This window comes from Molossus molossus, unplaced genomic scaffold (assembly GCF_014108415.1).
Source record: "Molossus molossus isolate mMolMol1 unplaced genomic scaffold, mMolMol1.p scaffold_m16_p_9, whole genome shotgun sequence".
Classification (NCBI taxonomy): Eukaryota; Metazoa; Chordata; class Mammalia; order Chiroptera; family Molossidae; genus Molossus; species Molossus molossus.
Genome location: NW_023425403.1, coordinates 99,726,567 through 99,746,836, shown reverse-complemented (window position 1 = coordinate 99,746,836; position 20,270 = coordinate 99,726,567). Strand labels below are relative to the sequence as shown.

At 39.5% G+C, this 20,270-nt stretch overlaps 1 protein-coding gene across 1 annotated transcript in view; it reads right to left on the bottom strand.

Moving 5' to 3' along the window:
- Positions 1-19,298, bottom strand: part of LHFPL6 (LHFPL tetraspan subfamily member 6) — a 365,391-nt gene extending 346,093 nt beyond the window's left edge. The window contains exons 1-2 of the mRNA XM_036250113.1: positions 19,085-19,298; positions 17,011-17,591 (exon numbers count right to left, since the gene is read on the bottom strand). Coding sequence (XP_036106006.1) covers positions 17,011-17,395 — 385 coding nt within the window. The 5' untranslated portion in view covers positions 17,396-17,591; positions 19,085-19,298. The remainder of the gene's footprint in view (positions 1-17,010; positions 17,592-19,084) is intronic.
- Positions 19,299-20,270: the final 972 nt, after the last annotated feature.

Below are 20,270 nucleotides of genomic sequence, written 5' to 3'. Positions count from 1 at the left end.
GACCTTGAAAGATAAGCAGATTGGGGGCCTGTAAGAAGGGGAAGAGAAAGGAAAAGGGGGTAGTTTCAGCAAAGACACAAAAGGGGCATTGTATAGAGAGTGCACAGGAAACATTATAAAAATAAACTGACAAAATAGAACCAGAGGCATGGATACATGGAATAGACTGACAAATCTCAGGGAGGGGGGGCAGGAAGAGATTAACCGAAAAATTTATATGCATATATGCACTGCCCACAGACACCCACAATAGGGTGGTGAAGGCCTAGGGCAAGGCAGGAACCCCATGGAGGAGGGGAAAGGTGGGGAGAAAGGACAGACATATGTAATACTCTCAATGATAAAGATAAAAATAAACCAAAACACGTTTGACCCAAGTGGTATGCCCAAGAAGGATGTCAGTGGGTGACAATGTGACAAATGGAGCTCAGGAGCACACTAGTAGAAGGTTTTGGGGACCATGAAGGGCAGTGATCACAGCCAAAAAGAATCCCCTGGAGGCAACATGAGGATGTTGCGGAGGGAGGCAGGCATGCAGGAAGAGAGCCCAGGCAGAAGACAGATGTTCGCCACCTAGCACAGAACTTCTGAGCCATTTGAAATAAATATAGTGCACCACAGCACTAAATAACAACAATATTTAATGCAAGTTGGTTTTTTAATGGTCACTCAGAGATCATGACCACTGTAGTAGCGTAGTAGCATGTTTCAATTACATATAGTTACATGTCACATTAACTTTCCCACAGTATATTCAAGACAATAAAATTTTTCATCATTCGCAGGATTCAGCCTCTGATACTAAAATAATTCACAGATTTATAACACATTCTTCTGCCCATCTCTATCTTCTTTTTCAAAATACATTTTATCTTCATCTTATAATATACTTGGTACAGTTTTTAAAGAATTATATACAACCATCAAAGGTATTTTCCTTTTATTTTGTTCAATTCCCGAGGATCAGAAACAAGAGCTCCAAGAGCCCTGAATTGAGCTCTAATCTTAGGAAACATCATTTCAACCTACACCTGCAAATATCACTGGCAAGGTTTATTTTGTGAAGATAAAGTAACAATCTAACTATACAACACAATACTGAAGCTTGTTTTTGATAGAAGAACAATAACACCTTTCTGAGGAGAGTCTAAATACCAAAGCTATGCATTTATAAACTGATTAAGGTCGCAACCTGTATTGTATTTACTTCTTTTGTTTCTCATAGTACCTATCACTGTTTCAAGCACAAAGCTGCAGCAGGATTTTAAGATTAATAGAGAAAATGTGTACAAAAGTGTGTTGTATATTATAAAATGCTATATTAAAAGTAGCTGAGACGTTAGTTGACTTAAACTCTAAAGAACTAATTTTACTTTCAATTGTGTCTGTGGTTATTCATAATGGGTAAAAATATAGACAAGTAGCAATCAGGCTACAAATACATGGGATTGTTTGGAAGAAGAGATGGAGGATTAAAGGAAGAAACCTCACAAAACCTAAGGTGATATAAAATCTATCACCCTGATGAAGAAAACCCGTAATATGGAGACACATGCTTAAAAAGAAACCCACTTGTTCAGATGTTGAGAATATCTATACAGATATCTATATTGCACCTCAAATTATGATCTGTGACAATCACATATAGCTAGTAATAAGAATTGTTAAGAATATTACTGGTTCAAAAATTAGTTGGGGAAATGCAGAAAGATACAATAGCAAACTAAAACTAGATGAAGGTATAACCCAAGTTCTTTCTTGATTGTTCTTTATAGCTCTTTCTTGGCCTGCTTCTATTAATTTCTTTATCCCTAATATCTGGAATGTTGTCTAGCCTAGAGCAGGATTCCATAAATATTTGTGTAATGAATGAGCATATAAACTTGTTAAGTTCAAAAATTTAAGTCAAATGAACTCATAAATATCCACCATTCTTTGGGAATCTGGTTTACCAGGCCTGAAATGACATGACTTATACTTATTTAAACTTCACGGAAACCCAATGAGTTGGTATCACTATTAGTATAAGGTGGAAACTGAAGCTAAGCATCCAGACCTTTCCCAGAGCTGTTAAGATAAGACAAGAGTCTCAATGTCTGGGAGTTTCTTACTAAATGCTCTTCTTGCTAAATGTTAACATGTAACACAACATTTTGCAGACCAGCTATAAACAGGATAGGATAAGCTTGACAAAAACTCAACTGGATAAGTATGGCAAATTGCAAAAAAGAGAAAAAAAGAAAGAAACATGTAATTGACTAGTGTATATAAGTAATGGCTAAGCCTTCCTTCAGGGAGCCAGAGTTTTGGATAGAAATCCTTTGCCTCTTTCACTTGCTGCAAGTAAATAAAACTACCTGTGACAACCACCTGTTGTTCTTGAATAGTACACCCCAAGCCATGAACACTTTGAGTTTGGAAACAGGCCATGAAGTTGATGAGTGAAAGAATTCAACCCCATCTGTCCAGATACCATGTTCACTTGTTTTATACAACAACACATGGCAAAGACTAATGTGAATGAACGCAACCCACGAACAGAAAGCAGTACCTGAAGATGTGCTAATATAAGAAGAAAGTATTAACATTTCATTTGATTTAGTCTTACAGAAACATTTTTTTTCTGGAATCTGAGTGCATGTAAACTTATGAAGCATCCCACATGGGAAAAACTGTTGTTATTCTAATCTCATGCTGTAATGCTACCAAAACAATTTGTCACAATTTACAAGTCTAACAAGCTAAATAGAGAAAGTATAGAAAAATAAAAACATTTCCTTTGTCCAATATTTTCCACCATCTTAAAATCTCATCAGATTCAGATTTCCAGATCTGCCTTAACTGGACTAAAAGATTATTATGGTAAAACCATTCCACGCAAAGCAAAATTGTCTGAATTATACTGAAGTCAAGTGCGCATGAAATGGTCCTGCACAGAGAAAGTTTGCTGCTGTGTGATTTAATGAAACCTACTGAGCACCAAGGGCACAAGCAGCCAAACTAAATTTAAAATAGTGCCTACAGGAGACTATAATCAGGAGACTATAACCAATGGGTGGATGAGATAAATGAACTGACTTTCTTTCACCAGGTGATCAAAATAAAATGACATCTTTAGGCATGAAACAAAACAAAAAAAGGTTAAAATATATATCCTTCACACCTCTTCTTTTTCACTACATGGTCATTTCTAAACTCTTCCTTCCCCAAGGCACCCTCTTATTAGTGAACATCATGCAAAATGATTTTTCTCCTACATCAATTTTTCTTGTGATTTATTCCAGAAAAATAAGACATATTCCTGGAAGTGCAAACTTCTCCATAATCCTGGTCCATCAACACAGTAGCTATTAAACACCTGGCAATATCCATGGGGAGGCTCAGGATCGATGATTAAGTTATACATAGCTAAAAGTTTGCCTTCCAATCAGTAAAGCTAAGTGGTAAAAGAAAATGTCAAGATTAAGAAGACATGTCTTTTTTTAAGAGTAAGTGAAGTAATACTCTCCTATGAAGGTTTTCAAAGACACTATTATTTTTATATTAAAATATATATATAGAGAGAGACATACATATATATGTAATCCTAACCTTTCTCATGAGCTCTTTACTCATGTTTCCAACTTCCCACTTGACTTTCCACCTTGAAGTCCCACCAGAACCTGAACCACATACTGACCAGACCTGAATGTATCACTCTGCCTCACAACTATGCCTCCTGCAGACACCCCATTCTTTTTATGTTGTTGTTAAGCCTCACCCAGGGATATTTTTCCATTGATTTTTAGATAGACTAGAAAGGAGGGAGAGGGAGAGAGAGAAACACCAATGTGTCACATCAATTGGTTGCCTCCCACATAACCTGGACTGGGATTGGAATCGAACCAGCAACCCAGGTACGTGTCCTTGATCGGGAATCAAATCCATAACCTTTTTGTCCGAGGGCTGCCGCTCTAACCACTGAGCAAACCCAGCCAGGGCAACACCCCACACTTCATGTGGGCAGCCTCATTATAGAAGGCACATAATCATAAAGAGAGCCACCACTGATACTCATTCTCACCGATGACAGCCAGTTGTCAAGTTACATGGATTGAATTTTCCTCCCATTCTTCCTATCACTCTGTCTCTTACATTTCCCAGAATCCAGAGCCTCACTGTTCAGATCCTGAGGTAGGGTCAGCAAAGCCCAACTAAGTGAAGTGCAGTCATGTGGGACTTTATCTTACTGGGGGACTTAGAGGTTAGGGAAAACAAGGAAATCAAGGCAAGCAAATCCTGTAAAACAGGATAGCAGGAGAAAAGTAGCATTCAATGATCATGTGGCTGCCTAGGCTGCACCCCCACCTCTACACCCTGCAAATGGAAAAGTATTTTACAAAGGCATTTGATCAGTAGCAAAACATTGCAGAGCTCCTACAGTGCCCATCTGGCCCTTTGGACCTTTTCAGTGAGCAATGCTGAAGACTCAGGGGAAGGACTCAGGGTCTGCAGCTCTGTTTGGCTAAGGTTGGCAGAAGCTGACCTGTTCCACAGCTACTCCATACATCTATCTCACAGGATCTTAATGACACTGACCAAATAACATCTCCCTAAATCATGTGAGCATCTGTGTCACATGTGTCTGTATAATTCTGCACATTAGAGTTTGTGTCTCTTGAAGCCAGACATTGCCATATTCAAGACAGTACTCAACACTAAGCCCAGCATCTGCCATTCTGCAAAACAGGAATTTGATCAAAAGCTGCAAAATTGAACTGGATTAAAAACACATATACAATAGCTTTCCAAAGAGACCACATTATATTATCAGGCAGACAGAAAACAACTACTGCCTACTCTCTCTCAGGCACTTTGCTAGGCTCTGGGAATAACGTTGTGAAGAAGACAGAAGAGGCCTCTGCTGTCAGGGTGTTACTCCCAATCACAGAAGAAAACTGCAAAAATTAAGTAAGTATCACAAGTGTACAAAATGCCATGAAAGTACTAGATGCAACAACATAAAACAATTTTACTATATATTGGTACATTTTTTTTCATTCATTTTTCATTCCATTCTGCTTGTTTGAAGGATACAAAATTTTAACAGTTGTATCCCCTAACAAAATACCTAGACATCAGTATTACTTAACTTGTACAATCAAACAATACACACAGAAATTCCATAATGACTTTTTCTTTTTTCAAAAGATAACAATGGTTACTTCTCCCTTAAAAGGACTGGTATAAGTGAGAGTCCAGGGGAGTTCCAGCCGACTACCTCTCAGCTTAAGTCTCTAACAACTTGTCTTAAATAAACAGACTTCTCACGGCACCTCCCTGTTCAAACTTTTTCATTTCTTCATTAGCTTCTTATGCAATGAGTATCCTTAACACTAGTCTTCTGGCCCTCGCCTCACCAGCCTCATCTACAGATTGTGCCCCATGCTTTCTGCTCTAGAGTGCCTCAAAGGCATCCTGCTTTCACCGAAGGCTTTGTCCCTGATGTCCCCTCACTGGGATCTTCTCCCCTCCTACTCCTCCATGCTTCAGGTTTTAACTCAAATATGATATCCTCAGAGGAACCTTTCTTGACACCCCATCTAGATCACAATTTCCTGTGATGCACCTTTCCTTCCTATCACTTACCAAATCTGTAACTTTACATTCATTTGAGGAAGTATCTGATTAATGTTCATCTCTCTCACTAAAATTCCAGGTAGACAAGAGATAAAAACCATGCTTTTCTGAACAGCATTCTAGCTCCAGTGCCTAGAATGCAGCCTGACACATAGTGGCACTTAAAAAACATTTGTTGAATCAATGAATGAACAAAAGCACCACAGTAAATATTTCTTCATGTTGTACATCCAGTATGTCTACACTTTCAAGCCTTATAAATACTGGGGTAATTTCCCTTACGGTTAGAATTGATATTCTTCCTCAGAGTACCGTCAGGAGAACTAATTCATACTTACTTAAAAGTGGCAATGGAGACAATAAAGAAATTGCCTTAAGGATTACAATTTTCCATTAAAATAGGTATTGCAATGCTAAATAAGAAAAACAAAACAAAGGAACAGCAACAAAAATGATGCCCTACCATCGCTGAAGAAAACATGAAAAATGTTATATTTATATCCAAGACAACCGTGCACACATAGTAAGGGAAGAGAAATAATACAGGAAGCTTGGATTATTTTGGTGAGTCAGCTGTGGCCAGGACTTAGATAAAGCTCTACCAAATTTGGCTATGTAACTGTGATACTCCTTGCCACATGTATGCTGGAATGCCATGGTCCTGCGGGGAATCCGTGCTTCATACATGTGCCCAACCCCATGCAACATCAAGGAAAAAAAAAAGGTCATGCCTCATACTCAGCAACTCTCCCTGAGGAGCACTATGACAAATAAGGATAAAATGTAGTCACAGAATTATTCTATTTTAGAACCTAAAGCACATTTCTGTTTTTCAAACATTTTATAGGACAAATATGTGAGAACTATAAATGATACTGGAATGAAAAAGTACATTTCATGTTTCATGGCCTTCAATCATAAATAATATTAACTCAAAGATAATAGTGAAAGGATAACTAGTTTCCTTTCTTGCTGTACGTTAATATGCAGCTATAACGTGAGTAACATAAGTTATGACGGCAATCTATTAGGTTTCTGAAAGAAAAGATTACTTTACTCCAGGTAACTGACAGCAATTTTCAATTATAAGCAGGTCGACAATAACATTTATTTTTTTTTCTATAAAGAAAATAAAAGTATAAATGATAATGTCATAAAATTTATGAAAATACAATGTATAAAACCAATCTTACATCCATTTATTCCTTATGTATTTACACACTTATTTCCTGCATCTTTTGGAGAAAAAAGGAAAATATCTGCTCGTAAGAAACCAGTGTAGTTCAATGATGCTGACAGCTCCTTTAGCAGTTATCAACATGCTCCTCTTGGAAGTCCCCAGGTGTGCTGAGCAGTACGTAACCTCATTTACACAGATAAACATGCAAACTTCTACAATTAGATATTCCACATTGTAAAGTTGTACAGTAAGTTACATCTACATACTATGGTAATATTATTTATTATTTTACAAAATGTTTTGCTCTATAAGCAAAAGCAGAGGTGCTCTGATTTAAGTTATATTTTCCTTTTGTGACATATCATATCATATTAGTTTCAAGTGTACAATTTAGTGATTAGACACTTACATCCATTATGAGGTGATCACCACAATAAGTCTAGTACCCATCTGACAACATAAGATCTTTTCATAACTCCTTAGCTTTGAAATGTTGATGTTCCCCCTGCCTGAAGGCCCAGGGAGTCTTCTGCTTATCTTTTAGACCCAGATCAACTGGCACATCTGCTATGAAGCCTTCACAGACCTCCAGACAGGTCACTCCCTCTCTGGAACTCCTACAGCATTTTTCTCACACTTCAAGAAACCTGGGCATTTCTAGATTAAACATCTGTGATTTTTGTCTATTCACCAAAAATCCCAAAAGTTCATAGTATGGCATAATCTACCCCTTGACTGAGGTAGGAATTTGAATTATGTGTTGTATTCTAACCAGGGTCCAGGTAGGGAAGCAGAAACCACCCTAGGTATTTCAAACACAGATAACTTAATATAATACAGAAAATCAGTTATACAGATGATGGAAGAGCTAAAAATAAATTCAACCAGGAGCTGAAGAGGTGATAAAAAAAATTTACCACAGCAGAAAACTGCTGCCACCCATTAGACTGGAGTGGGATTGGGAGAAGGTGGCATTATCAGTGACTGAAGAACTGGGCTGTGTGACTTGAGTAGGACCATGGCCATGGCTTATTAATGGGAGCTGGGACTGTGAACAGCAGGAATTTCTAGGAGAACAACTTGCTGTCAAAGGTAATGCCCAAGAAAGCACTAGAGAGAGAGAAATACCCTGGCTTCTCCCTGCTTCCATTGGCTGCATGTATTCAGATGCCTGGTGTCAAGTATTCTGGGAAATGTAGTATCCTGAGATACAGAGCCACACAGGTGAAGGGAAAAATGGAAAATAACAGGCACACTGTATGAGGCTGGTGAGCCCCTCACTCGGCTGCTGAGTGGGTCTCGCTCATCACTGTGTGCAGCAAAGCGTGTCTATGTATCATGAGTCTTTTGGACTGTAATCATACTGACATGTTGGTTTCCTCCATAAGACTATGAGCTCGACTGCAGAGCTCTTATCTCAATTTGTATCCCAACACCTAGCACAGTATTTGACATAGAATAGGCACTCAACAAATACCATTAAATGTCTATAAACTGATACCCTGGATTTAAAACTCAGCATTTCCCAAAGCTTGTTCTTTGGGCCATTAATTCAAATAGATACTAATGCATATTTCAGGTGAATAGGACTCTGCTATTCCCAAATAAGTTTCTGAAACACAATATTAAAGTTGAACTGGTATTTTAGTCCATTCAAGCTGCTATAACAAAATACTACAAATTGGGTGGCTTATACATAACAGAAATTTATTCCTCACAGTTCTGGAGGCTGAAAGTCAGAGATCAGGGTGCCAGCATGTTTGTGTGGGGGCCCTATTCTAGGTCAAAGACTTCTCATTATATCTTCACTGGCAAGAGGGGTAAAGATGATCTCTCAGACTTCTTTTATAATGCCTTCATCTCATTCATGATGGTTCTATCCTCATTACCTAATCACCTAATAAAGGCTCCACTTCCTCATATCACCACATTGAGCATTAGGATTTCAACAAATTAACTTGTGGGGCACACAAACATTAAGGCCATAGAAGCTGGTTCATTATTGCAGAAAATAAATAAAAGCCATTCAGTATGTTTGCTTTGGTCAGATGTTTTGACATACTCCTCTAATGGTCTACTGCACATAATATTATTAACATTAACCTGTAATGTATTGTTTCTTGAGAATTGGCAAAATGTAGGTATATCATATTATTCCAAGTGGTTCTATCGTACTAAAAACAGAAACTAAGGACCAAAGAAATATTAAAAATATTATGTTAAGAGACTTATTATCCATAATGATCAGAAATTCTGAATTCTACACATAATCCAATGTGGAATTTAATTAACACTTTATTATGGTGATAATATGCACAGCTCAACCAATAACTAATAGTATAACTTCGGGAATCAGTCTCTAAGTTTCAGTGTTTCAGCTGTAAAGAAAAAATTTACCTGCCTCACTGGGGTGAAATGAGAACTGAGTATGTTCCACAGATCACTGGTCCCTTTGGCATGCTGGACTCAAATAAGTTAGAAAAACACTTAATACTACACTTAATATACAGTACACCCTCCCCATTGTCCCAGGAGGTTAGTCATAAGCATCGACATACTAAAGGCTCTGTGAGTTCTGCGGTAATGAAATATATTAACTTTCTATAACCAAGTGTTTCTCAAATCTATTTGTTTCCAAAACTATTTTGTATTTTCCTGTCAACACCTACTGGTACACCACAGAACATACTTAAGGATGATACCTTAAAAAAACAAAAAATGAACTTTAATGACATACAAAGTGAAACTCTTGACTTGACACTGTCATCCTTTCTGATTATAACCAACACACTACACTTGCCAAGTGAATGTAGCTGGAGAGTTAAAGTGCTAATAGGGTAACAATGATGACTCTGTAGGAGTGAAACATTTTATGAACCTTGTTATACTATGTAGAATAATATTAAAACTCTCTTGAGTGTGTTTTTTTCAGTTTTTTAAATAGAATTTATTATAAATTTCACATTCTCAGTTGGTTTTCTTTGTGAATGACATGTTTTTGCAAGACAGGTAATCAGTCTGCAGTCTATGAGTTAGCAATGGTAACTAATCCATTCTGACCCTGACCTCAGTAGTGCCCAGCTCTGGCTGTGTTAGCTGGTGGTAACAAAGGAAAGTAAGTTAAAAATCAAATGACTCTAGAAAAACTCTACTCTACATAGAGTAAATGAAGATTTGGACCATGTCAAAAAATGATAACTTAAACAATTCTAAGAAAAAAGTCTTGTATAGCTTCTAAAATAATTGCTTCAAGTGCAACGGATAATTGCACTTCTTCCACCATTTTTAAGACTGATTATTTTTTACTTCAGAGACACAATCTCAGGAAGTAAAAACAAACAATTTAAATAGGGAAAGGTTGAGTACACTTGACTGTAAAGAAACCAGGGACTTTAGTAAACCCTACCTGAACACAGACCAGCAGCAGTGCACTGTTGCAGGGTGAAGGATGTAGAACATAGCACTGGAATGACAGTGGGTTTGTACTTTGCAGCTAGAGTCACAAATCAAAATGTTAGCATAGACAGCTAGGTAGATATCAATGAAAGAGAAGGGGACAAAACTGGCCAAGCCTAAGCTTGATTAAGGCTGGAAGTTACAGTTTCAGACACACCAGGGGCTAATCCCCAGTAGGGAGAAAGGACTTCCTTTCCAATCTCCCCAGGGAAAAACCAGCCCATTTTCTTAGACTGGGGTATACACGCATGCACAGTAGGAGCCAAGATGGCAACCACAAAGAGGAGGTGTCTAGCCTGGGAAAAGATTAGACAGGAAGAGCCAGGAAAGGATTGGATAGTTTGAAAGAAAGCTTATCCCTTCCCAAACTCAAAAAGATACAGTCAAAGCTTAATATAGGCCCAAGATGTGTTCGTTTATTTGTTAGTGCACCCAAGTGCAATGCCAGCTGCTACCAGGGTTCCACTGGGCCTTGGCAACAGACAAGTAGATGCGGAAATGAGACACAGAAAAGTTCTTCATCTCTGGATCCTGGTCCTCGTGGACCTGATAGGTGTGGGTACGAGCGTGTGGTGCCAGAGGCTGGATTTCTTTCACAGCTGGACAGAGCTGAGCCACCTGGTCGTGGATGAAACACTAGGCACCTTTGTTTTTGCTCCAATAAACCTTGCCATAGCTGATCACATCCTCTTATGCTTGGGTTCCCAAAATGCATTTCTCACGATTTCACAAGAGCCTGGGACTCCATGGGAGAATCCTATTTCCACCAGCAACAAAAATAGAGGTTTCATCTAAGCACAGAATGGAAAAGATTTGGTTATTCTGCTTACAAGGTTGCCCATTAACAGTAACACCTCAGATCAATAATATGCCTTAAAGGAGAACACAGTTATAAATTGCTCCATTCCTATACTAATTCTGTTATTTGCTGCTCATATCACATCGTCCCCAAAATAACAACTATGGATATAAAGAGATTGATAATCCATACTTAGCTTAACAGTTGATATAAATTAGTGCCCACACACCAGTAACACAGACGGTTTTAAGTGAATAAAATTGGCTCATGCTTCTCAAAATATGGTCTGTGGACTAGCTGTGTCCAGAACCCATAGGGGTTTTATTAAAAGTGCTTCTTGTGGGCCCCACCCAGACCTACTGAATCAGACCCTCTGGAACTGGGCCTTGTACTGCACAGTGGGAGTAAACTCACAGGTAACTTTTAGGCCCACTAGAGAGTTAAATGAATATTGTATTGAATTCTGATATCAATTATTCATATGGAGAACTTGGAAGCTTCAGAGGAAAGTCTGAAAACCATAAAAAACTTTCCAAATTAAGGCTTAAAACACAAGTTCTTCTGGGGCAGGAGTAGAGGGAAGCATATGCAAAGAATAAATCTGGCAACAATGACTTTTTGAAATGTAAATTTAATAAACATTATTAGATACAACTATATAAGATTTGATGTTTTTTATTTTAGAAAAGATGAGTTGCTTAACTGACATCCTGCCTTAAGGAAATCGAGAGTCATGCCTGTCCAGTGTGGCTCAGTTGGGGGCATGCAGAAGGCACCCAATCAATGTTCTCTCTCATCGATGTCCATGTTTCTATCTCTCTTTCCCTCTCCTTTCCTCTCTCTCTAAGAAAAACAAAGGAAAAAAAAAACAAAACAAAACCCAGAGCCGGTGTCGCTGCTGGTTGTCTGCACTGCCTCTCTGTCACTCCTTCCCTGTTGGCAAGACCCTGCCCACACTGTTCCACTACCCATCTCAAGTGTGTTCCTCTTTATTATCAATGTATGTGGGACATACGCCTATGAGAGCGGGTGTGATCTGTGGCCCTAGAAAGCACTATTGTTCAACAAGAGTGCAACATTGCCCCTGGTGATTTAAGGTTTAAGACCAGGTGACTTTCTCCTTAATCAAAGCTGGTTTAAGTATCATCCTGCTTAACAGCAGAAACTCAGACTGGCTGGTTCATAAGTGCCTTCCTGACCTAACCATGATGCTTTCCCAAGATAGACATGGCTTTAGAGCCTTGGCCAAGGGCTGTCTCAGCTGGACTCTGTGGTCTGCAGTACAGTCTTCATGTCTTTTCAGTTAGTAATTCCTTACTAAAAATCCACTGTGTAGAAAACACAGATGATGTATTAAGGTCTTGTTTTCAGTTCTCCATCTATAAAATCTTGTTTCTGGTAAAGGATAATTGTAAATGAAAGAAGATAAAAAATATAGGTACATAGTACATAATGTATGTATTATAATAATAATATATATTAAATATGTATTAAGAGAACCCAGGAAAACAACTTTCCGTGACAAAAACAAGGAGAGCTGGAATAAGGATGTGTTCAGACAATATTAAGTTACAGAGTTGGGTCTTTTTATAGTCCAGTTAGAGAGGTTTATTTCAGATCATGATACATCTAAACTTTAGTTCTGAAAGTAAACCATCTACCAGAAATCACATTTTTAAAAACACAAAATGGTTAACTTAAAACAAGATTCTTAAGATGTGGTCTCAGAACCAGATTTATCTGGGAACTTGTTAGAAATATCAGTCCTCCACCCCACTAAACCCACTGAATCAGGAATTCCTGGGTGGGCCCCAAAATCTTTGTTTTACAAAATCCTATGGGTGATTCTGATGTATGTGAAAGTTTGAGAACCACTGGCTTAGATCTCAAGACAACTCACAAGACCTTAAGTTGCAGGTGACAAGGAGCTGAAAGAAATATCTATAAGATGTAATGTAAAGTAAACCAAAAGAGTCCCGCCTGCTCCCCCACCTGGCCCAAGAAATGCCTGGATTTCTTAAAATTACAGCAACTCTCATTAAGACACTGTCACTAGAAAGCTACTATGCTCATTAATATGCCAACACTTATCATGTATCTTGTTCCTCAGCCATCACTTGACAAGGAACCTGGGTACGGAGGAAAGCAGAATGTGGTATATCATTCAAAGTGCAGGTTCAAAGTGCAGTGAGCCAAGGGGAGTCCCAAGCCCTTATCCTAAAGGGGTAAAAGACAAGCCCGGTGAAACCCTGCAGTGAGGGGAGTCTGGAAAGGCAAGGATGCTTTCAGCAGACTGAGAAAGGGATGCTCAAAGAAACATTTTGTCATCATTACTGTCTTGAGCAGCACTTCACTATCAATTCATTGAAGAGATGGTCTCCCAGGGCCTCTTAGAACAGAACAGTGTCTAAAGTGGAAAAAAATAGTTGTTTGCTACTGATTAGCATTCTACACCCACTTTATCCGTATATGTGACTCACATTCAAACTAAATGTGGATTACTCCAAATCTGGGAATCTCTTCAGCGCCCCTTCATTACAGCACCAGCAGTTTGCTAAGATGAAATCTATAAATTCAGATCCTGACAGTTGCAAGCACCAGTTGACAGAACTTACTTAATAAGTCTTCATAGGGTTCTTACATGTTTCATTTGCAGAGCACATAAATAAGATATTTTACTAACACACACATCAAAAAGTTTGATGTTAACTTTAAAAAACTCTGGTACAGTACTTAATGACTATGACAGTATTTAAAAGCACATACTTTTATATTCAACGAACAAAAACAACATTAAAGTCTCTATTTTCTTATAGCACATTTCCACACTATACAAATGTTAGCATTTTTGTTATACCTTATATTTTTCAAAGGCTTTCTAGATGCCTTTTAAAAACTCAATTAAGGCCCTGGCCAGTGTGGCTCAGTGGGTTGGGTGTCGTCTGGTGCACAGAAAGGGTTGCAGGCTCAATCCCAGGTAGGGGGTGTGCAAGAGGCAACCTACTGATGTCTCGCTCTCACATTACTATTTCTTTCTTTCTCTCCCTCTCCCTTCTTCTCTCTCTAAAAATCCATTTAAAATCTTAAAAGTATAAACTCTCAAGTGAGGGTAAAACTCAACCCACACTTGTTTTTTAAAATTATGACAAAAACATGACTTCATATATAAAATGGAAATGGTAGCAAAGTTTATGTTCAAGTTACCATAGGAAAAGCAGAAGTCATTGATTCTTTGAAGGATTCCTCCAATAGGTAGCAAATGTCCATGTACCACAGTCTCATCTTGTATTGTTCTATCAGCTGACAGGTGACATTTTAACTTCTAACCAACCATAGCAAGATTATTCAAAATTAAGGTTGACATTTTGTCCTTTAACTAGTTCCAAAGTACTGCAGGGGTTTTACTCCTGATGTTACACCATATGTGCAAACTCACAACACAGCGGGCAGGGTGAAGCAGGATGCCTCTGTACTTTGCCATTTTGCTGCTTCCTGTTGTTTTTGGAACAACCCTAACTTTAGCTAAACATAACCCTCTGGGTGAATCATTTTTAGTAAGAGAATCCGCCTGATAGAATGATAGCAGGGTACCCTGACTGTTAACTGCATTTCTGAAGTATTGCCATGTGTGGAATTCATAGAACTCAGTGGTCTGGTATTTTGCAGTCTTTATGAAACCAAACCATTTTATAAAATTTTTCAAAATATAAAATTACTTACCACTTAAGTTTTTATGGATAAAAACCCAAGCAATTATGAAATAAACAACAGGAGGAATTCTTTTTGAAGCGGTTTTGCTTCTGTCAACTGGTTTACCGTTAAATGATAGGAATCAAAGGCAGATTTTCCCAAACCCTTTTCCATTATTCGAGTTATTTTTTCATTCTAAATTTATTATTATCTTGGGTAACAGAATGTATTTACCTACTTGTACCCTCAAGAGGTTCAATTCAGAAAAACCTTCTTAGATTTGACATTCAGAATTTTTTGCCTGATATGAAAAATATATGAGTAATGAAATAATACCAACTGCTAGTAATAAACTATATCCTTAGCTTAATGTCAGTAATACTTACCAAGCCAGAGTTCATGAAAAGCAAATACAAAGGAAAATCCAGTCCCTTTAATATATATATATATATATATTTTTTTTTTCCCCACCAGTCTTTCTCCATGAGTTTTTCTGTCAAATAAAACATTTAGTTCTATATAATCCAAAAAAATCTATTCATAGTTTAGAGAGGGAAGCATAAATCTCATGGGTCTCAGATTCACATTCTGTTGCCTTCCTTCATTATATGTTTAAAGATAATCAATAAAAAATGATTTCTCTTTGTAAGCATTTTCCTGTTCTGCCAGAAATAATAGCAGTCCCTGCCCTAAAATGAAGGGGGGAGGGGAGGTAAGTAATATTTACCATAAGAGGAGAAAAAGAAACTGCCTAAGCATTTTTCCTGAGCCAAGTGAAACAAAAACAGCCAATCAAGTTTATTCCTCACTAAAAAATGTTTAAATATTCCTGGTATTAGTTTTATTCTTAAAATCCTTGGTATCAACAAGTTTTCAAACTCTGGATTTATATTACAACTTTCAACAACAAACTCTTTCTGTTTCCTACCAGATTAACTGTATTTCTGTATGAATATACATATCACATGCAAGACTTGTGAACACTGAAGTAATAAAGCAAAGCGAGTTAAGGCCCCCAAATGGCCTTCTAAAGCTGAGTGAGATGCAAAGCCATAGAAAAAAACAACAGAGAAAAACAAAGTTACATCTGGTAAGGAAATAAAGAACCACAAACAACTCTATCTCTTGTTTCAAAACACACTTTTTGGCACTTGCATTTTTAGCACGAAAATTTTCCTACTTAAATGTAACTTGAAAGTTCTATGTTAAATAATCTAAATTAAGCTGTTGAGGTTTCTCCTATATGTAGACTCTGCCTCAGAACTATTCATTTTTAATTGTTTTCTTCTGAATTTTTCACAAAACTCTGTATGGACAAATTAAATAGTAACAGACTCTTACTTTGTAATGAAGCTACAAATACATTTTACACATTTTCCTGGCTTTTTCCCTTCACTCTGTATTATCTAAGAAGGTTGTCATATTTCAGCAGGGTGGATTATAAATCAGACAAGTTCAGCCCTTCAGGTTGAAAAATGGAGGTAAAAGACACAGCGGAAAATATATAAAGTTTAATTAAAACCATATGACCAGAGATATTGAAGCAGTACTTGTTGGAGGAAACCCAAGTAAAAATCAAACCTTTTCTGGTGTTAGTGACATTATCCAGTCCATTTGGGACAAGCACACATCATTTGTTAAATATTCACTTTTTTCTTTTTTCCTTAACAGCAAGAGTACCTAGGGAAATGAAATCCTAACAAGACTACAGCTATTTTTGTAGCATAGTGAAATGCATAGTTGTTAACGTAAAACTGACCTTACTTTAAAACAGTAATCACTTATTTAGAAATATAATTTAAAATTGGGTAAGGGTAATTTCACCAAAGAGTATCAAAGACTTATCATGACAATGTTGAATCAAAAACCTTTCTACTTTTCTATGCTGTCTTCATGATTAAAGACCTGAGGATTCCAGTAAGACATAGATAATCTAATTGCTTACTGTTGAACATAAGAAGCGATGGAATGCAAACTGTCTCTCCTACTATATTATAAATGTCACTGCCTCACATAGGTGGTACTTAGCAGGCTAATGATGCATATATGTCTAAGGATGTACAGAAATTTAAGAACTCTCCATGTTGTAAAGCAATTCCAGTAAAAAATCTCTGACACTGGTAGTCTATCACCAAAGCCATTTCTTGTCTATTTCTCCAGAGCATTTCAAGTGTCAGTTATAATAATCTCAATAGACAACTGGAATGTAATTTTCAATATAACTTTGGGATTCTAGTAAACAACTCAAATGTAGCAAGTCACTTACCCCCCAGAAACTGAATTCCTCCAGCGACTCTTCCCACTGTCCTGGAGATGAGCTCAGACACACAGCAACCCATGAGAGCAGTGAGAGCCACCAGGAGGAGAAGGCCACAACCCAGGCCTGTCACGATGGTACAGATCCTCCATTCTGCACTGGGGATGCCCTGGAAAGAGGCATAGCGCCCACATTCTTCCACCATCACCATCATCTGCCGATTCTCATCGTGTACAGGATATGAGCACCTCCGGAAAGTACCAAAGGACACAGGCTTGCCCAGTTGGGATCCCCAGAGCCAGTAAGGCATAAAGAACCCCACGCAGGAGGTAGCAGCAGAAAGAAATGAGAGCAAAGCCCAGATCACCCCGGTACACGTCAGGCTGGATGCCATCTTTCTCCAGATAGGGCAATGAGGACCTAAAGTAACTGTTCTGGGGCTGTAAGAGTAAGTGAAGATGTGAAACCACCAAGGACTGGGACCTCAGGTAATCCACAGTTCTGTAATGGGGGGAGTGTCTATGAACAGAATGGATCTTCACTCTCACTGGGCCTCAACTTCACATCCTCTGTAGTAAGGGTGATAATCCCTAGTAAAACAAAAAAAATATTAAGAGGTTAATGTTTTTAGTGAAGTGATAACACCAATTCAGTTTGTCTACAACTTTTAATTAATAAACATTCAAACTTGCCACAAGACTTCAAAAAGAGGAAGAACTTAATTTTCTCTATAAATGTCTCTTTAGTTCAAGCCTTTTCATTTCTTGATCTACAAATGCTCCCAAATTAACTCAGCCACTTAAAAAAAAAAAATGCATGACTTCTATTTGTGAGTGAATTCATTTCAGATACTCACATTGAAAGTTATGTAGCATTTTTTATTGACAGTAAACATAGTTTCAAAATTATAATAAGACGAACCATATCATCATTTGTCTACTTGGTTTGCAAGTTCATGCTCATAATTTGTAGTAACTGTTCTGTGTCTCTTTAGGTATATTAAGTCTCTGCATGAGCCCAAACAAAATAATTAAGATATTTTCACAAATGCAGAGCATCATAAATTCAACAAACTTTATAGGCTGTCTAGATACATACAATGGATGGCGCTATTAAGCACTCCCAGTACTCATTCAATGGCATTTGTGAATCCCTGTAATCTTTACTATCCTCTCCTAGAGTAAATGACAGAAAGCCCGTGTATGACTTACTTTCATAACTTCAATTTTGATTCATTGGTTCCAATAAAATTTTTGGTAATATCTCTCCAGTTCAATGATTGTCATGTCCAATCTAAAAAGTAATCCATACTTTCCAGCACTCTCCATCAAACCCCAATCATTCAAATGCTGCACATGCATTTGACTACCACCCCTCCCTCCCTTTCAAAAGAGGTTCTGAACCATCTCCCACACTTTCCATAAAGAAATAAATACAGAAGCACAAAGCCAAAGCACCCCGGAGTTCCATTCCTAGAACTCTCAACTCCAGCTTTCAGAGTCCACAGCAAATGCTCCCTTTCCTCACCTCTCCTCTTCCCAAGTCTGGCCCCTTGGTTTTCCTCTCCACCCGCTGCCCTAAGTCCAGTCCAGTGTGTCACTCCGGGGGAGCTCAGACTACTTTTTTTTTTTTTTAATCTTGTCAGTTGCAGTTAGCGTCAGCGTTAACAACTAAAGTTGACTGTCTGGGCCATGAGACTGGGAAGACGAAGGGGGGTGACATGGGGGGAGGAAGGCCATCATCTAGAGCTGGGGTAAGGCCAAGACAAGCCCATAATCAGCCCCCCTGCAATGGCCTCGCCCACCCACCCCCACCCCTGAGGACACATAGGATCCTTCAATCCAAAAAGAGCGAGAGAAGCATTTTCCAGCCGGCCTTTGAAGGGAGGGGACAAGGATGAGAAGGCAGCAACGCCCAGAGGCACACGCCAACAGCAGACGCGGCGGGCTGGGAAGCCGAGCCAGCTCCCCAGCTCAGGAAGTCCGGAGCCCGGGAGCAGCACAACTCCGGCGTCCGGGGAAGAGGGGGACAGGGAGAGAAAGGAGGGAGCCCACGCCCGAGCGGCGACCGAGCTTCTACTCACGTGGCTGGCGGGCGGCGGCCACCTTCTCTTCCCGGGCCGGGGCGCATACACAACTTGCTGTCTTTCCCGGGCGGAACATCCACAGCCGAGAAGACCGTCCTTCCTTCTTTGCTGCTGTCCCTAACAGCCACAGACAGCCCTGGCCGGACTTGGGTGAAAGATCAGGGCCGGCTCCAGAGGCTCTCCAGGAGCACGGGCTGCGCCGCCACCAGTGGAGCCCGCGCTCCTCGCGTGTCTCCGGCAGCGGCTCGGGCGGAGCGCGGGGCGCCAGGGCTCGCACGCAGATGCACAGACCTCTCTTTGGCAGGCGAGGCACGCACCGCCTCCTCCCTCCACTGCCCGGCCCTCCTCTTTTCCCTGTTCCCTCCCCTCGCCCCGCGGACCCAGAGCAGACAGACCCGGGAGGAGGCGCGGTCCGCAGGAACCTTTCTGGTGCTTGGGGCTGGGAGGGGCGCACCCTTCTGTCCACTGGAGTCCAAGCCCATCTCTGGGGGTGATTTTCGCGGCTCCCCCAGTCCCGAACCCCCTCTTGCTCTCCTTTCATTGCGGCTCTTTCAAAAGGGAGAGCGGTGGAGGCAGACAGACCCAGAAGTAGGGGAGAAAGTTGCTAGTCTTCTGGGGTGTTCGAGAAGGGACACGGAACAAGAGACACGTTTCCTGTTTGCTTTTGTAGGTCTGGTATTCGGGGTTACAGCTCCAGTGTCCCGCCACCCTTAGGACTTGTAAATGAGAATGGGGGCCTTCAAGATTGAATAAATTGATCCTTTTGAGCTTTGAGGACGCTTTTCGGATGTGGTCACTTTGGAAGGCGGTGAACAATGTGGATTTGGGAATGAGAAATGAGTAGGAGAGACCAAGGCTCAGGGTTTCAGGCTGGCAGCCTTCTTTCTAGTCAAGCCAGGGAAGGAGAGACTTCCAGCAAAAGAAATTTTCTCCCAAGACTCTCTCTCTTTGGAAACTTCTTTCAAGGCCTGGCATTCTCGCTCTAGCTCTCCCTCCTTGAACCTCCTCCCCACGCCACTCCCCCTTCTCCTCCCTTCCATCTCTCTAGTCAATCTTGTAATCAATACCAACATTGGATTTCTTTTCTAAGAAACAACTGGTTTTTATTTGCCTTCCCAGTTTTGAGGGTGTTTTGCTTGCTTGCATGCTTGTTATTAGCGCTGGCCCCTTTGGAAGTTTAGAA